General features: G+C 47.9%; 1 protein-coding gene across 1 annotated transcript; it reads right to left on the bottom strand.

Moving 5' to 3' along the window:
* Positions 1 to 538: 538 nt before the first annotated feature.
* DENND11 (DENN domain containing 11) lies at positions 539 to 16,956 on the bottom strand. The gene is made up of 9 exons (XM_063319851.1): positions 16,681 to 16,956; positions 10,574 to 10,673; positions 9,496 to 9,654; positions 8,648 to 8,801; positions 8,249 to 8,387; positions 7,652 to 7,783; positions 7,312 to 7,462; positions 6,767 to 6,835; positions 539 to 5,676 (listed from the first exon to the last, which is right to left on the bottom strand). The coding sequence occupies exons 1-9, from the start codon at positions 16,919 to 16,921 to the stop codon at positions 5,481 to 5,483; spliced, it is 1,341 nt and encodes a 446-aa protein (XP_063175921.1). The 5' UTR covers positions 16,922 to 16,956; the 3' UTR covers positions 539 to 5,480.
* Between the last annotated feature and the right edge of the window lie 3,166 nt (positions 16,957 to 20,122).

Below are 20,122 nucleotides of genomic sequence, written 5' to 3'. Positions count from 1 at the left end.
TGCTGTCCTTCCCTTGACTACAGTGTGGAGAAACTAATTACCTAAGCTATTGGGGCAAGCACTCATCCCTTTGTTGACCGAGACCGAGGGGAGTAGAAACCTAGTTCGTTTTAATAGTTATGCTGGTGATAGGGCCTGTGTTCTGTCTGTCTTCTGATTTGCAGCAATTAATAGTGTCCAGTGGACCTCTGGGATACTCTCCAAGGAACACATTGGCTGGGCTGGGCTCTGCTCTTTTTGCTTGCCACAGAGACAGCCGGAACGTTGCTCTGCAGCCACTGTCTCGGAGTCAGGGGCGGTTCTCAGCAGTTGAGTTTTTCATCAAGCTGATGCTTCTGTAATAAAATTAGCAATGCTTCTGCTCAAGTGGCAGGAAAGACAAGGCAGCAGCCATTTCAAAAAGGTAAGCTTTAATTGTATTTAAAAAATACCCATGTTTTAGTAAGCAGTTTCTCTACACAGCCACAGGCCTATGAGAGCAACCACACATCTGCAAGATGCAAACAACATCAGAGCTGTTAGGACTACAACCAGCCTGCCGCTAGGGGCGAGATGATAAGAACTAACTTCTGGCTCATCTGTACCATTTTACAGGGAAAATGACTAATTCTCTTCCGTAGTATCAGACACGCAGCTCCCACTGCAGTGTGATTCCTTGCCTGAGGGTAACCAAGAGCTCCCTTCAGAATTGGTCTTGTTAATGCTGCTCTGATGTTAAAGTACCAAGGGTTGTCCGAGACACAGGCTGATTTTTAAATATTTGTATCAGCATAAGCTGAGTAGCTTGTATGAATACCAGTCAAGTAATTTTTTCCCCTTCCTCTACAATTCAGAGGTCTTCCAGTGTGGAGTGGTTCTAGACTTCTGAACTGCAACATTGAGAGGGGAGGTGTGAGGAAAACATTACATAAAATAAGCAGGGGCTGAATCCGCTATCTACAGTGTTGAGGAAAGGGCTCAGTTCTCATATTTCTGACAGCAAAACAAACAACTTTCTTTGTATGAACTCCAAGACGGGAAGCAGGAGTAGAATCGTAGGTCCCACTCATGAAAACACTTATCCTGGCTTCAATTTACAGTCCATTCTAGAAGGACTTAAATACTGTAAAATAAATAAATAGAAAGGATAACAACCTAATGATGGACCAGCCCAAGGCACCTGTTTGTTTAAACCACGATTAAACATTCCCGTTTGAATGACATGTTGCATTAACCAGGACCTGAAATCCTGGTTCACAGGCATTTAGCACCCTCTGTTTCAGACAGCTGTACTATTCTGTTAAGTCACTACATTTCAGTCCCTCACAAAGGACTTAACGTGTTGTCTTCTCCCATAATCGCTAGACCACTAGCTCGTGGGGGGGGGAGCAGAAAGGAGACAGCAACTAGGTTAGAATAGCTGTGATGAGAAAATGTGCGTTAGTACGCATGCTTTGTACCTAGACTTTTGCATTAGGACAAAATGCTCTTGCCCTGCTATTCCAGAAACCACTGCCTTTCCCCCTCCCAGAGCAAAGCGTGCCTGTCCCTTGCATAGTCTGTCACCAAGAGGGCCACTGCTACTCCTAGCTTTTTGTCCATTAACTTTGGTAGTTCTTAAAATGGAAAAAGTATTAGAGTAGCACTGCTTTACAGAATAAGCTGTACAGTAAGTTACTTTCCCTTGAAAAGGTGATGGAACTTTCTGCTGCCCTTAAGGATGACGGATAGGCGAGCTCATCTCCTGTGAGACACATGACCATTAGCTCTAACATACATTAGAGTAACCACTTCATATGTGCTAGAAAAGAAGGTATTAGCATGTCTCTAAGACAAATCTGAACTCTTAATTCATAAAATGCCTTTTTCCTGATGTCCATTAGAGCTGTTAGTTGTATGTGGTTCTACGCAGCTTGGCCTAACCTTGCAGTGAGAAGACTTTTGCATGATTTAAGTGTCTAGCATGCTGTCCCTTGTTCAGATTGAAAACCTAGCTTTTATTTCTCTCCCAAGATAGTATAATTCAATAATATATCCAATCCAGATAGTACAAGTAGTAATAATTCTTTACTTGATTATACATTTATTTGCAACTTGTGTTAAGATGCAGCTAGGAAGCTCTTGCTCTCCTGTTTAAACTCAAGCAAGTACCAATTGAGAACCTGCAATGGCTGTACTACAACTTGGGTGTTAAAGAGAGGAACATACCAGACTGTCTACTAGGGCACAGGGTACATACATGGTTACTGTAACCACCATTCAGCATGGGCTCTGATCACAAGCAACTGACCAGAGACATCACACCAAAGACATTGAAGGCACCACTGTAAAGGCAAAGTACTTCCAATGGAGAAGAGGATTTTTGTTCTAATCAGCAATATCCTACCTTATTCCACACTTTTCTCCCGCTTTTAGTTCAAAATACACTAAGTAACTGTCTCCCTTCCAGCTCCTAGTATTCAAAACTATTGCAACTATTAAGTGCCAAGGAGGGGATTTTAAATGTATGCACTTAACTGTTTTACCTTGAATTATGTTCTCTCCCAGAAAGATAAGATTCAGTAAAGTTGGTTCCAAACAAAACCAGCCTGTTCAACAAGCCCTTATGGCCCAAGCTGTAGCCATTTGTTTGTATTATGTACCTATTTATCAAGGATTTTCCACACACAACAATTAAAGCAGTGTCTATTAGAAAAAGAGTGCAGGTGGAAAGTTCTTTTGCAGTGAATCAAATAAGGAAGGGTTAGGACAGAGAATTCTTTTTGTTCCGTTTTCTGTCTTTTGTAGCAGTCACCTGCCAAGAGAGGCTGTAGAGAAGTAAAATTACAAGGAAGAGCAAAATAGGCTGCAGCTGTCCAGCTGGGATGGCGCATGGATGCTACTTTTACAGTCTGCTTACAAATCTGCTTGCTTTGACGCTTCTGCACCCACCCTCCTTCTAGCAACTGAAGACCTAGTTTCTGGAAAGCAGATGTTAAGTAAGTGTCAAATGGCGATTTCAGGAGGCTCTGCTCGGTGGACTCTAGCAGTGCTGTCTAGTAGACCTGATGTTCTGACAGCTTGTAAACACAGTGTCCTAATGCAGGGTGTTAGAAAGCCTCTGACTGCAGAGGCCGTAAAATTTCAACGACAAATTAAAGGTTTGTTCCAATTTAGTTCAACAAAAGAATTACTGATAGCACAGAGAACAGAAAGTCATTAACAGCTGACCACAGCTAAACGTTCAAGAAAGTGAGAGGAAGAATTACTAGAGTTCCCTTTTTTGCATCTGAAGGAAGTTAAGTAAGTGACAGCAATACAGTGCCAGCTATACTTCCTCAGCGATCTTCACCGCAGACAGCATGTTAAAACTAAAGTGGAAATTAGAAAAAAGCATGGAGATTGTGGGTCACTTCTACAATAGAGATGTCAATTTAAAAACAAAGACTTTCTTAAGGAAAAGGACTGGTCTTTTCCATTAAATGATATTCAGCTCCACTTTTTCCTCTTTCTCCATTTTTTTTCCCCTACCTGCCAAGGATGATTATGTTACAGTTATGAGCAACTGGCAGTATAAGACGCAGCAGCATGATTTTTCCTGTACAAAAACATCCAAAGCCCTGAAAAAGCAGGCAAGGGAGTGACTGCTCTGAGACAGGCAGATCACAGGAACATAATATGCTGAAGCTCATAGCGATGAACTGTGCACTAAGCCTTGTGAGGCCCCTGATCCCACACCTCACTAAAACCTCTGAATCCACAGCAAGCAAAACTACTCCTTGGCTCCAGACGGCCTTCAAAGGAAAAACAAGCCATGCCAGCCTCCTTCCTTCCAGAGGGAGACAATCCACAGAAGGTCTACTTGGAGAATATTTGCTTCAGCTGTTTTAAAAGGAATTAGCAGGTGAGACTTTGGTGGTTCAGGCTCTCTCTCAGCCTATAAAATGCTAAGATAAATGGATACATCCACTACAGTTCGCATTTCTACAAACTGCAGAAAGGCTTTAAGGGTGCTGAAGTCTATTACAGTAGAAGCAGCAGCTAATTAGCTATAGCCACAGTTCAAGAAGAACAGTTAGCTTAAAGCTGATGCTACTACTGGCTGAAGAATTTGGGGCAAAACAGTACATCACACCTAGAACCCACAGTATCATTCTTGGATTTAGCACGGCCAAAGGATTACTCTTACAGGGACAGCCTTCCTGGAGGGAACCAATGTCCCTGCATGAACTGAATCCTGTTCTTTCCACAGCACAAGAATACTGTTCATCTGGTTTTACAGCTTCTCTGCTCAGGAAAAAGAAAAGGCTTGCTGTTAGACATTGCTTCTGTCTGCGTTGCTCTGCCAGTTAAGAACACTGAACTCAAAAGGAACCTCCTGCAAACTGCAAAGCTGGTCCAGCTGAAAGGTCACATACTGCTCTTGGTCTCACATAAAGCCAAGGACAGCGGCAGGCAGTGCTGAAGGCTGCGTGAGAAAAGGAGGATCAGCAGACAACGTTAAAGCACAGGAGTGACAGGTACCATCTGCTACAAAGGAAGGGCTAGTGACATTAGTTAAAGCATACTTAATCAACCCAATCCCGCCCAGCTCCATCTGAGCTGAGGCTGGAGAGCATAGCGGCTGCAAGGTGGCTCAGTGATGTTGGTCCCTGTTAAATGTGAGACCGTCTTGCTGGTTTGAAGATTTCGAACCAAAGCAGCAGGTGTGATGCAACTGAAAACCAGAGGAAGTGGAAGGAGGGGTTTAAGTAGAGATGGTGCTCTTCTCCAGCTATGAGATAGGTAGTCAGTAGTATAGTCTTTGCCAGTTTACACCACCTCAAACGCTGGACGTGAAACCGTGCTGCTCCGGTAAGTCATAAGATCCTGTAGCACCCCCTTATCCCAAACTTGCTTCTGCCATTGACAAAGAATGGTAACATTATTCCAACTCAGCTGCTAGAAGTTGGGTGAGGGGTGTTTAAAGGAGTTCTGTTTTTTATCATTGGTTAAACTGTCCCCACCAATAAACATGGTAGGACAGGAGATGTTTTATGAGACTGGGCCGCTAACAGCCTCTGCTGAAGCTCTCTTCAGTCCCCAAGTGGAAGAGGGGATGATAGCAGGGTTTTCCAGTCAAGTCGTGAGAGCTCAGCTACAGCATTTCACATTGGTCCCCATCAGACAAAGTGCTTTCCTGAAGTCAGCCCTCAGGTATTCAGGCTAGGCCAAAACCTAGCTGTCACTGCACCAGTGAGGACTGGTGCAAAGGTGCCACTGGTCCTATCTGAGCAAAACAAAAACAAACACAAATGAAAGAGAAAGGGAGACAAAAAAAAAATGGAGGAGGTACTCATTGGGAAGTGGAGGGGGAGAAAATAAAATCACATTTTGTTTTAAAATTATAAATATCCTCCATATAAAGTTATTAAATAAAATGAGATCCGTCCAGTGGCTGCGGTGCATTCCAGTGATCCTCCTAAGCAATGTCTGGTAGTCTTTAAAAGTGATCTTTGCTCCCCATCTCTCTTGCCCTTGGTTTAAGTGCAGCAGGGGTTGTCAATGACTAGCATAACATCAATGCCATACACTTCCAGCAGGTCCATAAGGAAACTTCGATCCCCTTGGGGATCCAGGCCCATGCCTCGTGCGTGGTCAGCTGTCAGTGTCTTGTCCTGGCTGGCTGACACCTCCATCAGCGTCTGAAATATGCGGTTGTTCTGCTCCATGAAAAACCTATAGGATAAAGTCAGCTGAGATGATGGCATTGGACCCCCCCAAAAGATAGCATATTTAGCAAACAGGCAGCAGAGCCACAGAACTGCATTTAACACCCCTTAATCATAGCTCCCCCCTTCTGAGGTGACTTTGGAGTAGTTTTCCACCTACCCTATGGATGACACAGAATAAACAAAGATAAAGCAGTAACTTGTAATTTACAGCGGTACTTCTGTCTGGCCGATTTATAGTAGGCATTCCGCTTTTCAGAAGCGACCCACGTTATCAGCTAATGTGTACTTTGTGGTAACCAAGTGGGTACACCAGACCTACAGTTCCTATAATGCAAAGGAGGGAACAGTGTCGTCAGCCATCTAGTAAGCCACTGGGTAAATAAATTCTCCATTACTGGTGCACAATGCAGCAGTGAGAGCTACTTCTTACCTAGTGCTTTCCGAGGAACACGCACAGCTGTTCAGAAGAGCTCTGACTACAGCTGTGCAGCTCAACCATCAGAGCGCTGCCCCAACAGCCCTTCACACAGTTTCACCCCATTACTTCTCACCTGCTGCAGACTGAACAATAGCAACAGGCAGTGAAGGTGGGAGAGGTGTGGTTTTCATCTAATTCCGCACCTCGGACTCCACCCAGTTCTGGTTCCTCTGTTTGCCAAGTACAAAGCCAGCCACATCAATGGGCCAATCCTTCATATACAGGTCTTATCTCCACCCTGTACCTCCTCCAGCATGGTACAGTGCTTGCTTCCCACAGACGTTGTCCTTTCCTCAGCCAAGTGTTCTGGCATGAGAAGTCCCATGGTGCTTATGTTTTCAAAAACAGGAAGGGATTCTTAGAATTCTAATTGTGTTTTAAAAATACCCGTCTCCTCCCCGCACTTAAGAGACCTGAGCGGAGACTAATATGGCTTCATTTGGCTTCTCAAATCAAAAGGAAGATGATCTGAAGCGGATGAGACAGTTTGGTTCTTGGATCCCAAGGGGAAGACAGCTGACTATGGAATTAATGTTAACCAGCACAACAGGGAATCAGTGAAAAAGGCTCCCTAAACCTAACAGTGACCAACTAAGTATTGCAGGTAGCCACTCACAAGATGAAAAGGTCCTCTTCACAGGAGCTACAATCTTCACCCACTTCTTGAGAATACATTAACATCTGCCTGAGAGAAGGGAGACAGATTAAATGCACTTACCTACAGCGAACCTCAAAGCATTATGAGAAGACAAAGATTACAACTAAAAACTTCACATCCATTTCTTGGAGACAAATCAGATTAGCACTGTTGCCTCGATATCTGAAGCAACAGGGTAGTCCTAAGACACCAGTCTAGAAGTCAGGCTGTTTTCAGTTCTGCTACTGATCAGTGGTGAACCAATGGTGAGTCACAACCTCTGCTTCTCTGCCTGCGTTCTACCTGCTCCATCAGGCAGAGGGATCGTATGTGTGCGGAGTGCCCATGGACTCTCAAAGCAATCAACTACAGTAGAACCAGAATCTCAAAGAGATGAGCTGAAGCAGTGGGAAACTTTGAAAATACTAAGACAACAAAGAAAGGACAAAGGAGCAGAGTCCTCTTTATCTCACATCGCACTGCTGTCCTATTAGGACCAGGACCACTCAGATATCTTTTATTACCTCTGGTCATTGAGCCGTCGGTACTTCTCCTTGTCAGCATTGTTAATTTTCAGGAGTGGTTGCAGATGCTCATGATGCGTCTTCACATTTTGGTTGTCCACATAGACATCATAGAGATCCCGTTTCTCTTCAAAGATCTTTTCTGTTGTACCTGCCATAATCAGAGAAGATTTTCAGAGCAGCGTGTTGCTTTCCCTGCAGACCAACTGTTCTCTCCTGCTTTCATAGTTAGTCATTCCGTGCACATCCTATTTCTCATCAGTTTTATGCCACAGTCTGGTGTATCAAGACATTTTGCAGCCTGAATTTAAAAACGTCATGCCTAATCCATCATACTTACAGGCCACATAGGATACTTCTGTCTCCAGCATTTCTATGTCTGCCACATTTACATAGAAGAATGGTTTGGACTCTGGGACAGTTCCTCCAAGACCAGGTAGAGAAACGTTGGCAAGGCAACAGCAGCAATACACTGCGGACAAGAGAAGTACATCCTGAGATGCTTTCAGTATTCCCTCACGGGCATTCTGAACCCCGCTTACTCAGTTCTCTTGCACATTTCTATGAAGACAATGGTTAGAGCTTTGAAATGTCCCCGAACACCAGAACTTCTCCACACATCCAATTTTGGATAGAAAATAATCAGTTCTCCTGTGGGAATCCCATGTTTTAGATTCCACAAATTCATTCAGCACTCTTATTGTTCTGTGTTGACAAGAACCATGTTTGACAGTGTCAGGTATGTCCTTACCCAAAAGGCCTGAAGAAAAGCATTTTGTAGGAAATGGGTAAATGCAGGCTGAACGGTATCTTCACAAGGAACGGTTGCGATGGATTTTGAAGACCTGCACGATGTCTATCCCCTCAATACCCACAGGCATTTCTGCAGTGCTTCAACCTACTAGATCAGAGCTCTGCGGTGTCCCTGGAAACATACCTCTATAGCAGACAACTCCAACTGGGGGCGGTGAAAATATCAATATGCGCTTGCGCAGCAGGGCAAACTTCCAGAGGACAAGGATCTGCTCACCGAAGAATTTGATGAACTGAGACATACAGCCAGCAGGGTGTGTGATCTGCAGGTGGAGGGAAAGGGAAGAAAACAGCTCAGAGGTGAAACAGGGACACATGCACAGATGCTAAGTCTAAATGTGGGAGCAAGACCAGCACACAGCAATGACAGAGAACTGCAGCTTGTAACAGCACAAGTAACAAAATCTTACCTAAAGCAGCCTACAAAGCACTGGAGGGTCTGCTTATATAAAGAAGTACGAGGCACCAGCAAGGACCAGCAGCACACTGCACATTCCTGCAAGCCTCAGAGCACCTGCCTTACCTTCATCTCTGGGTACATGTATCTGTGGATGGATGGCAGCCAGTGGACAGGTTGCTGAGAGGTGGGGGTGCCCTTGCTATCAGGGAGAACTCCTTTCTTGTCATCATAGAACGCCTCTAGATGGGAGTAGTGCCCTGGCATCTCCAGCTGGTGTCTGGAAATGAAAGGGAAAAACGGGGATAGCTGTGGTGTCTCCAGACTTTGCGTATTTAGTGCCTCATCCCCAGCCAACATCTGCTTTCCTAGTTAGCAAAGGAGCCTTGGCTGCCTCAGTTGCACAGACATATCCAGGAGGGCAGCTGAAGCATCAGGAGTAACACCAACCTTCAGTGCAGACCGAGAACACGGGCAGGACCGAAGCAGAGAGTGAGCTGATGTATGCATGAGACTGATCCTGTTTTAAACTATGCTCAGGTAGGAACAGCTTTCCCTTCTAACATCATCATTTTCCCTGCCAGGCCCACTCAACACAGCTGAGGCACACAACTAGCCGGCATAACCGTCATAGGTTTAGAAGCCTTTTCTAAGCCCTTAGTAAAATGGTTTTCAGAAGCAGAAAAGAACTTCTTGTCCTCTCAACCTTCCCCTTGAGGCTTCTGTCCCCACAAAATAAGTGGGGTTTGGATAGCATTTGACTAGCCTGTTAGCAATCAACAGAATGCTGCTAATAACGTCCTTGTTTCCTTCCCGTTGTGAACCTGTAAATCTTTCTGGAGAAGCTGTCATTTGAGGAAATCACAAGTTCAACATTGTAGCCAAATTCTCACTCATGCCTAAAACCGTTCTGTCAAGGCAACATTACCTCTCCCAGGCAAGGAGCGACCAGTCCCATCCCCACGGGAACTTACCTGACCTGGTTCTCCAGGAAGTGCATGTACCTATACAGCAGGGTGTAGGAAGGGGAGAGAATCCCCACGGACTTCATGCGGGCACCACGCTCTAACTCACTCTCCACAGGCATGTTGGCAAAACAGGCCAGGCCAAAACAGAGCCCTTTCCGGAAATAACTGGGGACAAATATTTGACAGAAAGGTTAATGTTAAAAAGAGGGCAGGGGAAAAAACAAAGATAACTGACCACTAAAAATACACCTATGGTGTCCTAGCCTTCTCGGGAACAAGGCAGGACATTTAAGACAAGAGTTCCCAGTGCCTCTACCACTAAAGGCCTTACCAGCCACATCACAGGCTGATAACACAAGCAAGGAAAGAATTTGGAAGGATGACCCACAGAGGATGCAGGACCCAGTCAATGGGGCACCAGCCCATGGAAGCATACTCTAGCTGGAGTGCAAGGGTAAGTTCGCACGCCTTTGAGAAAGTAACTGTTATTCCTGACCAATGAAATTGTGACAGTGCAATTCATTGCAAGGCATTGCTGTGTTGCAACACTGGGCTAGTAAAGGGATGGGAAGGGAGAAAATTCCTAGCACTGAAGGAAGGAGTGAGCAGAAAAGAGTGAGCAAGGACTGTTTATCACCACGTTTAAAGGATCCAAAGGCACTGGCAGAATTAAGAACTTTTTTCCAAGTCCAGTTCCTGCAAAATCCTTCCCATTTCAGTTCTGCCATTCTCTCCCTTCACCCTGGGCCTCCGCTGACAGTCCCAGTAGGGGTAGTGCAGTATGATTTGCCCAGTCCGCAAAAAAATTGCACACCACTGAGAAGCTGCCCTACCCCATTCACCAGGGGACCTCCACCACTAAAAGCTGTCATACAGTGGATCCCACGCAGCTAGCTGCTACTTGATATGATGTTGAGAGTATTGCAAGAGTATCTCTGGCTCATCTAGATAGAGTTTAGCAGCATGTTTATGCAGGAACTTAACTTGATAGATGCCGTTTTTCTTGCACGTTCTGAATTAAGGGATGGTGGTGTAGATGTATAGCTAAGAGAAAGATGAAGTAACATAGCTCAGACATACTCACATGAAATCTGACTGGATTTTGTGGGACCCGCTTGCCATTGATTTGAATTCCACGCCTTCCAAATCAATATCTTGGGGTAAACACCACTCTACCATGTTGCCTGCAGAAAAGCAAATTTATTTGGGTAAACATGGACACAGTACTAATTTCTAAAGGGCAAACAGCAGCAACAGCAAGCTGCTGCTTTTACATCACTGGGATGCCAGTTACAGTGCACTGATGCAACTCCTGAACTCCCAGTTGTCACAGATGGTAGCTGATGTACTATACTCCGTATACCTCTTGCAAACGTTACTTGTTGCAGCACAACACCCAGCTATTGCAGAACTTTCTGAGCTGTTTCTGAAGCTAGTGCTATTTTGTGGGTTTATCCTTTATAAGCTTAATTTTACCTGACAGTGTATGAGCTATGTATGATATTAACACTGTTCCACTCAGGGTGTCTAAACGAGGATCTGATACAGAAAGAACCCAAAGCTGCAGCTTTTTAGGATGCATTTCTGTGATAAGCTCATACCACCGTCATCATCCTCCTTGGGCTTATGCTTGGCAGGGCTGGTCAAACAGAAACCCCTAAGCCAGCACCCCAATCATCACTACTTCTCCCTGGAATCTCTCATGATTAGCTTAGGGTAGGAGGAGTTAGCTTTATATGGTGGCTGAGGTGATCCAAGTACTGCAAGATGTTTGTGCATGCTAGAATAACCAAACAAAAAAAGCACATAAATTATAAGCTAGATCAAGATTAGCAAACATCTGTCACCTGCCAACCCAGCTAGAAAGCATGCAGCTATTCAGTGGAAAAGGCCACCTGAGGAGCCTGATCCTGGAAGAGATGATATCAGAGAAGTCATAAAAAGTCCCTAAAGCTGATGAAATCCTGCCCCGCTGCTGGCAAGTTTACCAAGGACAAAAAAGGGGGACTTCTGCTTTCCCATGCCAGCACTTCAGAGCCTAACCTGCTCATCTGGCCACTCCCGCTGCACCGAGATGTGCTCCAGGTTTACCCACTGAATTCCTGTTCTCTGTCAGCCTGCCCATAGCAACAGCATTGGAAGGAATGCTATTTCGGATTAACAACAAAGCAAACAAACATTCCTCAGTATAATGCAATGGCAGATGCACCGAGACGATGCTTTGGGGTAAGCATCCCAGCTGTGCTTGCACAAACAGCGTACATTTGGAAGGACCTTACGTGCAGCCGAACCTTTTAGAGAGATTTAAATATGAGGCTTCATTTCTGAAGCCTGTCTGTTGTGTCATTACTCATACTGCACAAGTATATGCATGCACTCTCGCACAGGAATTGGGCTTAGCTACTGACATTTAAACAGGCTATTTTTCTTCTCACATACCGTATTCAGCAGACCTCCCCCAACCCTGCTTGGCAAGGAGTTAAAAAAAAAAAAAACAAAACCAAAACAAAACCCAACAGCGTTAAGCGTGGCAACAGGAGAGGTTTTGCATCCAACTAACCACTGCTAGTCCGCAAGGGGACCTCTCCCGCAGAGCCGGGCTGGCTGGGGAGCAAGCGGCAGCCTCGTGACCCCGAGCACAGCTCTGTGCAATCACACGCCAAACCAAACCACAGAGCTCTGCTATAAAGCATCTTCGCCTCTGAGGCGTGTGAAAGGCTGGCAGAGAAAGCCAGTGACATCATGTCAGCCTGTGCGGTCCCCTGTAGTTTTTGCATATTATATATAGATGTTGGCTTTTGTTGTTTGGGGTTTTGTGTGTGTGTTTTTAAAGGCACAAGACCCTTCCTTGAAAGACTGAGGAAATCAGCTCTTAAGACTGTTGCCTCTTAACCATGAAATTGTGGTTAAAGCCAGATTTGCTTTTAAGTCTTGCATTGCAGAGAATCACTTACAGGTCATTACCTATAGATTCATAGATCAATATGCAGGAGCACCATTGAGCAAGGGCAACTGTTTGACTTGGTTCAGTTTGGTCACAAAGACTACTGTCAGGGAGAATACTCACTATAGAGGTGTTGAAGTGGACATGGCCCGAACAGTGACTGTTCTGCAGCAGGAAGGTAGGAAAAGATGTCTTGAAACAGATCCTTACCCTACTTGTAACCACAAAACCAACTCGCATATCACGCAGCTATTTTTTTTTTTTCCCCCTGTCACAAGCAACCCACACCTGCGCTCCTGGCAGCTCCTCGCGCCACCTTGCCCTATGAACGTACGGGTGACGTGGCAGTTGGAGAACAAACGCGGAGATTAAAAAAAAAAAATATTAAGAAAGTCAGTCCGGTGAAACAGTAGAGCAAACAAAGGAGAGACTTCACCCAGACGCGATAGCGACTGCCAGCCTGTCCGAGAAACCGGAGGAGGGAGCAATGTTGTAGAAAAACAGGAAGCATTGCCCTTCCCTACACAGAAAGCAGCTCTCGTGTGCAAGGGGAAACTTTCCAAGCGAGAGTCACCCAGGGTTAGAGAGCGGGCAAGTGCCGAGAGTGAAATCTGGAGATCTCTTGGCAGCTATCTCCCAGCTACAGGCCAGGTCAGAACCAGCACTCTCAGTTTCTGGTGTGCAAAGTTAAGGTTATTCTTTCTCTTGTATTTGCTCTCCCCTGGATTTTCACATCCTTACAGAAGTGATGATGGCACTAGAATTTGGTGGTCATCACCCGGCCCTCCTCACTATTAGATGTTTCCCAAGACCTTTAGGGTCCTCAGCTGTGCAATGCCAGGGCACAAGAAGTACGAAGTGTGACTTAGCCATCACACTGGCTCTGTTTCCTGCATAGAAGAAATGCATGACAGAAAAACAGCATATTTGCATGTTCCCTGGTGCAAAACAGATTACTTCCCTCTCTTCCCTCCGTCTCCCTCCATTACTCACATTACCCTTTAAGCCAACAGACTGTGTGGGACCTCCACAAGGTTGACTACCATCATCTGCATCACAGAAAAAGGGCTAAGAAGGTTCAGCTTCTTTTCAACTATTCTGATCTAACAGAGTTGATGCAGCCACGGACTTTCCTTCATCTTTATTTATCTCCCTCAGAAAGCAAAATTTATTGTTCTATTTTTTTTCCCCACTTGTTTTACCCAAGGCAAGTATGAGTCTTGGAAAGCACACGTGCTCAAACCTAATGACAAGTTAGTCACACCTACCAGATATATCCCCATGGCTGCCCAAGACAGAGTTGGGTCTTCTCTTACGACCCACCCAAGGGAACACCCACACTGGGAAATTCAGCAGCCTCATTAAAGCCCCTTGTGACGATGCTCTTTAAGGGGCAGTGTTTGCGTAGACGCGGTGCTCATGCTTTTTGAGGTGTCAGAGCATTCACAACTCGTCACTCCCTGAAGGAGGGGACTGCCAAAGGCCAGGGAGCAACAAGAAGACGGCATGGTTGGCTCCCGGGCTGACACCATTCTGCACTTGATTTACAGTCTGCTTGCTGCGTTAATGCAAGAGCCGTCTTTGTAATAGCGGTGAAAAGAACTCTTTCTCAAGTGCCACAATGTTCACCATGCTGGAGGTGAGGACAGCAGCACTGATGTAGAAGCTGCCTCTGGCTCTTATGTTCGGGCACTCACATAAACATTGACAGAGTCCCAGGGATACTGGAACCGTAACTGGCCTGGCAACCCCACAGCCTACCTTCACGAACTCATCACTTGCAACTGCTGGATACGCTGAGCTTGTCTGCTTCAAGCTCTTGGGAGGGAATTTTAGGAGAGAAGCTCTTGTGTTCTTTATTAGCCTAGTCACCACTTCATCCTTCTACAGTAAAACATCTCTCACCCAATTGCTTGCCTGTATTTGTGTCGACATCACCTGGAGTTACTACCCTCCCAGCCACCAACAGAAACTCTGCCTTTCACATGCTTGAGAGCAAGCTACCAAAGCAGCTACCAAAGCTGCTGTGTTTTTCCTGGGCAGCATCAAGCAGGTTTCCAGCTCAGACACCAACTGGATCATCTCCTTTAAGTCACACACAAGGACCAGATACCCTTATGAACATTACAGAAGTCCTTCACACCATCTGATGTGGTGTGATGGAATTCTCACATCCTCTTTCTGACCCTAGCAAGTTCACACCACTGCAGCTTCATGATCTTTTTTCCAAGTCCACATCTTCCATAGGGCACTCTGCCCTCCACCTGTGAAGCTGCCATTTGTTGATGTGTTCCTCACAGTCCCACCATGCTCCTTACATTCATCATCAGCGCTGAATAGCAGTGGGAGGCTGAATCTTCCTGGACTTGACAGGCTGCTCCAAGGCTGATGACACCCAGCATTAATTGCACATCAGATGTGAGAAGAGCTGTTTCCCAACTTTCCCTGGACTTCATTCAAAGCAACAGCTGGTTCAGACAAACTCCTGAGACAGCTCAGCTTTCTGCCAACCAAGAAAATCTCACCATTTCATAGAAGGCATACGCTCTCAGATTGAAAGACAACCTGCTGTTGTTGCAGTCATCTAGACTCTTCCATGTTTTGGATACTTAGGAGAAACACCTCCCCTTTCCATCTCCTGTTGGAAAGATGACATCCAAACTCATTTTGAATTTTGATGAGTCAAAAGCCTCTGACGTCTAGACTGAAGACACCTCTCACTGACAGGTACCTTCTCAAAAGGCCTCTGGTGTTTCAGGACACAGCGTCCATGCTGTTTGGCACCGTGCATTTCTGACACCACATCGCACTTGTGCCTCCGTTTTTTTTCGCTGCTTCCTTGGGATTTTCCATTCAAGACCAGGATTCAGTCTTCACTACCAGGGTCCTCTTGCGAGCATGATGGCAGTTACCTCCCCCTTCCTCTGACGGACCCCAACACGCTTCACAGAGCTCTTCCTGCCTCTAGTACTTTTGCTATGGATTTGCTGAGACAGTATCTGTCTACAGAGGAGAGAGGAGCTCGCTCCCACCAGATCCAGATGCAAACGAGCTCCTGCATCTCCCAAGCTACTTCCTAAACTTTCTGACTGTACCAAGACTTTCAGCTATCCCCTACTTTTGTCTTTGCACCCCAGGTTGGTGCCAGGCAACTGAAAGACCCAATGATCTGTCTCAGGACATCAGATCCCTAAGCGCAGTACCTGAGTTAACAGATGCGAGATGGGCGCTAACTTTCTATCTAACTGTGTCATAATATCCTGTTTCCTGGATTTTGCTAGAGCCGCAAGGCTAAGGTAAACAAAGTTAAGATGTTTTCTGAAATGTTGATTTGCAGACCTGAAACCAAAAACCTCTGTCAGTAAAAAAGTGATACAACACCGAAGTCCAGCAGTGCCAAGGGAGATGGAGATGGCAGTGAAAGGTGGAAAACACGTTCCCTTGCCCCTCTCCTCTGCTCTCCTGGATCGCAGCACTCCACTCCAAAGCACCAAGAGTTCCAGAGATCCCATCAGAGGCCAGCCTCTAACACAGAGGTCACCAAGAAACACACAGCCAGGCTGCTGCTGCTGGGGATCGCACCCTGCGTGCCTGCCAGATTCATGCCCGCTGTACCCACCATCCATGGCCGGGAGCTGCCGGCAGGTCCATGCCACCCCATGGAGACAGCGGGATGCTCTCAAGATGCTGCCAACAGGTTGGTGCCCCCCAGGCAGCGCTGGGCAGAGGCTTGGCCCGACTCCTGGACGCCGTGCGGGGCCACCCGGGGGTGCCCCAGCGCCGTCTCCAGCATCCCTGTCCCGTGTCCCGCTGCGGGGCCGAGCTACGCCCGGCCCTGCCCGGGTCACCGGCTCTCCCGGGAGCGGCGCCTTCCTCCCGCCATAAATTCTTCTCGGCGGGATGGAGATCAAACGCAATCCCCCTCATACTCCGCTTTTGGCATCCCGCCCCCTCCCCCCGGCCCTCGGTCCCCTGGAGCACGGCGCTCCTCGGGAGGCCGGCCCGGGGCACGGCGGACCGGCAGCCGTGCCGGGAGGCAGCGGTCTCCCGCGGGGGCGGAGGGCAGCTCGGCTCCCGCGGGTCGCTCTCCACCGGGGTCCGGCGGCGCTGCCCTCAAAGGCGGCGGGGGGAGGGATACGAGGGACCGGCAGCCCGGCCCGCATCCATCTTCCGCCGGCGGCACCGGGAGCCCCAGGCCCGGCCACCGCAGGCCCCGGCCCAGCCCGCCCGCCACCGACGCCCCTCACCCGTGCGGGGGTCGAAGGTGACCACGAAGACGGCCACGATCTGGTCCTCCTCCGCCTCCGGCCGCGGCGGCCCCACCGCTTCCGCCGGCCCCTCGCCGCCCCACGGAACCGCGCTCCAGCTGCCGCCGAGCCGCCGCCCGCCGCCGCCGCCGCCCGCCTCGGCCGCGGGGGGCGGCGGCGCCGACACGGCGGGGCCCTCGGCCCAGAAGAGCAGCGGCGCCTCGTCTGCGCGCTCCACCATGGCCGCGGCCCCGCGCCCGCCCGGCGCCCGGCCCAGCCGCGCCGCACCGGCCGCCGGCGGGGGCGGCTCCGGGGCGGGGACGCCGCGGGGGGGCGGGGACGCGGAGAGACACGCCCTCCGCCACGGAATGGGGCGGGGCGAGCCGCTCGGGGGGTGGGGCTTGCAGGGGAGGGGCGGGGTTTACCGCGGAGGGGGCGGGGCTTGGCGCGGATCGGGGCGCGTTTTGGCGGGGGCGCGGCGCGGCACGGCACGGCACGGCACTGGTGGCGATGCCCGCCCCACCGGGCTGCGGGACGGCGGTGGGTAGCTGGGGGTAGGCAGGCTGGGGCGGAGGGGCTCCCCGCTTCAGTGCTCTGTTGTGCCAGCTCCCGGAGGGGCACGGGAGGACCGGGGGGGTCCTTAAGACAGGGCACTGGTCTCCCCGTGCTTCACCTCCTCCCGGCAGGCAGGGCAGACCGACTTCTGTCCCCCCCAGCCTGACGCCCCAGCTGCCTGTTTGAGCAGGATCGCTAAAGGGGAGCCCATCCCCCTGGGGGAGAACAGGGTGTTGAGCAAAGCAGCTTCAGGGCCAGGAACAGGGCGGTGTCCTGCACCCCCAAATTGCTGCGCTGGAAGCTGCAAGCCACAAATCTGAAAGAGTCAGTGATATTGATCTAGTGTATACTGATGTGTGTGTATATATATAGATACATATATAAATATATGTGCTATAGAAGGATGTGAAAGTTCTCAGAGGAACACGCAGAATCAGCTTGAGGCTGAAAGACGGAAACACAAGCATGACTGAGGCATCCATAGGCAGCCAGCTTCTCTGTAATTACCCTCCTTGCTACGCTGCCACCAAAGTCATTCAGTGTCATTAGGTTTCACTTGGTTCCTTAGGACTTTCTGATTAATTGGATTACCCAATTAAGCAGGCCACAATTAAAGGGAAGATACTGCCATAAAAGCCTTAATTGTCTAACATTTTTCCTGTTGAGCAGCTCTGAGTGTTCAATACACCATTAAGAAACTCATCATCCAGTTTCCTCAAGAGTAGGTTTTGGGTTTTTTCTCTTTTCTTTTGGTAACATTAGCATCCATTTGCTGTGAGCTTCATTTCAGACAGCTCCAGCACTGAGTGGGCATTTTGTTTCACAGGCCCATGCACAAGTTTACTTTGCAGAGCTATAAACTGCAGTAGGTGGTGTTTAGCAGATGGAGTTTTTCATGGAAGGTGACTGGTGAAGAAAAAAACCCCCAACAAACCCAGCACAATATTTTGTTACTGTATAAAGAAAAGCCAGATTCTGCACATACTTGGCCACATGCTTCACTTTAACTGTATAGACAGTGCCAAGCTTCATTTTGATGAATATTTTTTTGCGTGTCGGTGATGCTAAAGTGACAGCTCGTTTCTCTCCTTCATCCCTGCAGTGGGGCTGGCCCAAATGTCAGTCTGTCCCCCCACAACGATCCAGGCAGGGAAAACAAATCCCAAATAAAACTTCTTCTGCCACCCGCATGGCTATTTGTGGTGCAGAGCCGTTCCTGGTCCCCTTTGCTGTGCCGCCACACCAGCATCACCCCAGCACGAGGGAGGGGACACAGTCAGGAGAGAACACAGTGACTGGGAGCAGAAGCTGCCAGCGCTGGCTCTGAGATACGTGAAATGTCATCACACTCCGAGCTCTCGGCTTTTGGTGAAAAAGCCCTCATGGGACAAGAGATCCAATGGCACCGGAGCTATATACACTGCTTTGGCCAGCAATCTGGGCCTGCTGAGGGCACACTGTTTGTTAAATAAGTGCAAAAAGCAAAGGCCACGTTTTCTACTTTATTATTTCACTAAAATCGAAAAGGCCTAGGCCAGGAGAGAATATAGCCCTTTTAGGAGAAAAAACTCTCCTTTGAAAGAAAATGAACACATTTTCCCTCCAACTGAGGGCCAAGAAAATTGTCATCAGATCTTTGAGTAGTCCTCCAGAAAAAAGTATGAAGTGAAAATGTGGTGGCTTTTAGTTAGAAGATGCAAGATGAACAAGTTGGGCCTTCTTTACACAGCAAGTCCAGCTTTTCTTCTTTACGTATCACATTCCTCCTTAGAAAAATGGATACTGCCTATAAACCCTGAGAAAAAAAAATATAAAAAAAATGTTTCAGATGGGATTGAAGACTGTGGTCTGAAGGAGTTTCGTTGCTGGGTTATTAATCAAAATGTACTTATGGGGACAAAAAGCTTTATTTCTTCAGATTTAAAATAAAGTATTCCTATCCAAGGCTCCAAGTGCCAAACACCTGATTAATACAGTCAGATCACAGCAGTACTAAAGTGCTCCTGTCACATGATCTCAGCTGGCCAGATGTTGCAGAGACAGCTTTTCATTGCAAAAAGCAGCCAGCGCTGGCGCTCCCAGGCTTTTGGACCTTGCTCAAGGCAAGGCACAGGCAGACGCAGCAGCTGCGTTGCGGGAGAAGGGAATCTGCACGGCAGATACAGGCTCCGTGCCTGGAAGAAGCACTACAACCTCTGAGCAAGATGCAGCAGTAAACCCAACGCTGCGTTCCTGGCATGTCCTCCTCATGCAGCTTTGGTGGCCTGTAGCAAATGAATTGCTAGTCACAGTCTTAACAGCAACTTCAGAGACCCGTATGGCCACATTTTTAATTCAAAGGCCAGGTTGGGAGGGCTGAATGACCTCAGATTGACGTGTCCCTGTATTTTCTGGTGGGAATTCCCCTTGACGTGTGCACAGCAAAGCAGTGGCACTTCCAATTTCTGCATGTCCTTCTAGCAGCTGTCCTCGATGCTAAGAAAAAAGGCTGCCATAACCTCATTCCCAGTTAGTTAGACCTCACTCTGGTCCCTCTTCGAAACACAAGCTCCCAAAGGCACAGAAAGATTCCTGTTTTTTTACAGAAAGGTGCAGCGAGAGGAGACATCGACCCGCAGAGCCACCTCACCTACGGGGTGCCTTCACCGACGCACCCAACTTCTCCCTCCTCTCCCTTGGAACCTCAAGGTGGGACCCATACAAAGACCTATGTATGGTCCCTAGCTCTCTCCTGAAGTCTAGTGGGTTATAAATTGGGCTGCTAACCTCCTCATATGGGCTGCAATGCTTGTCCAAACTAATCCACATCTAAATGCAGGAAGTGAAATCCACACTTAAAAGACAGAAGCGCAAGGCCCCCATCACCACAAGACTAATCACTTATAAA

This window comes from Chroicocephalus ridibundus, chromosome 1 (assembly GCF_963924245.1).
Source record: "Chroicocephalus ridibundus chromosome 1, bChrRid1.1, whole genome shotgun sequence".
NCBI lineage: Eukaryota > Metazoa > Chordata > Aves > Charadriiformes > Laridae > Chroicocephalus > Chroicocephalus ridibundus.
The sequence above is the reverse complement of the archived record's forward strand: the minus strand, read 5'-3'. Positions and strand labels throughout refer to the sequence as shown.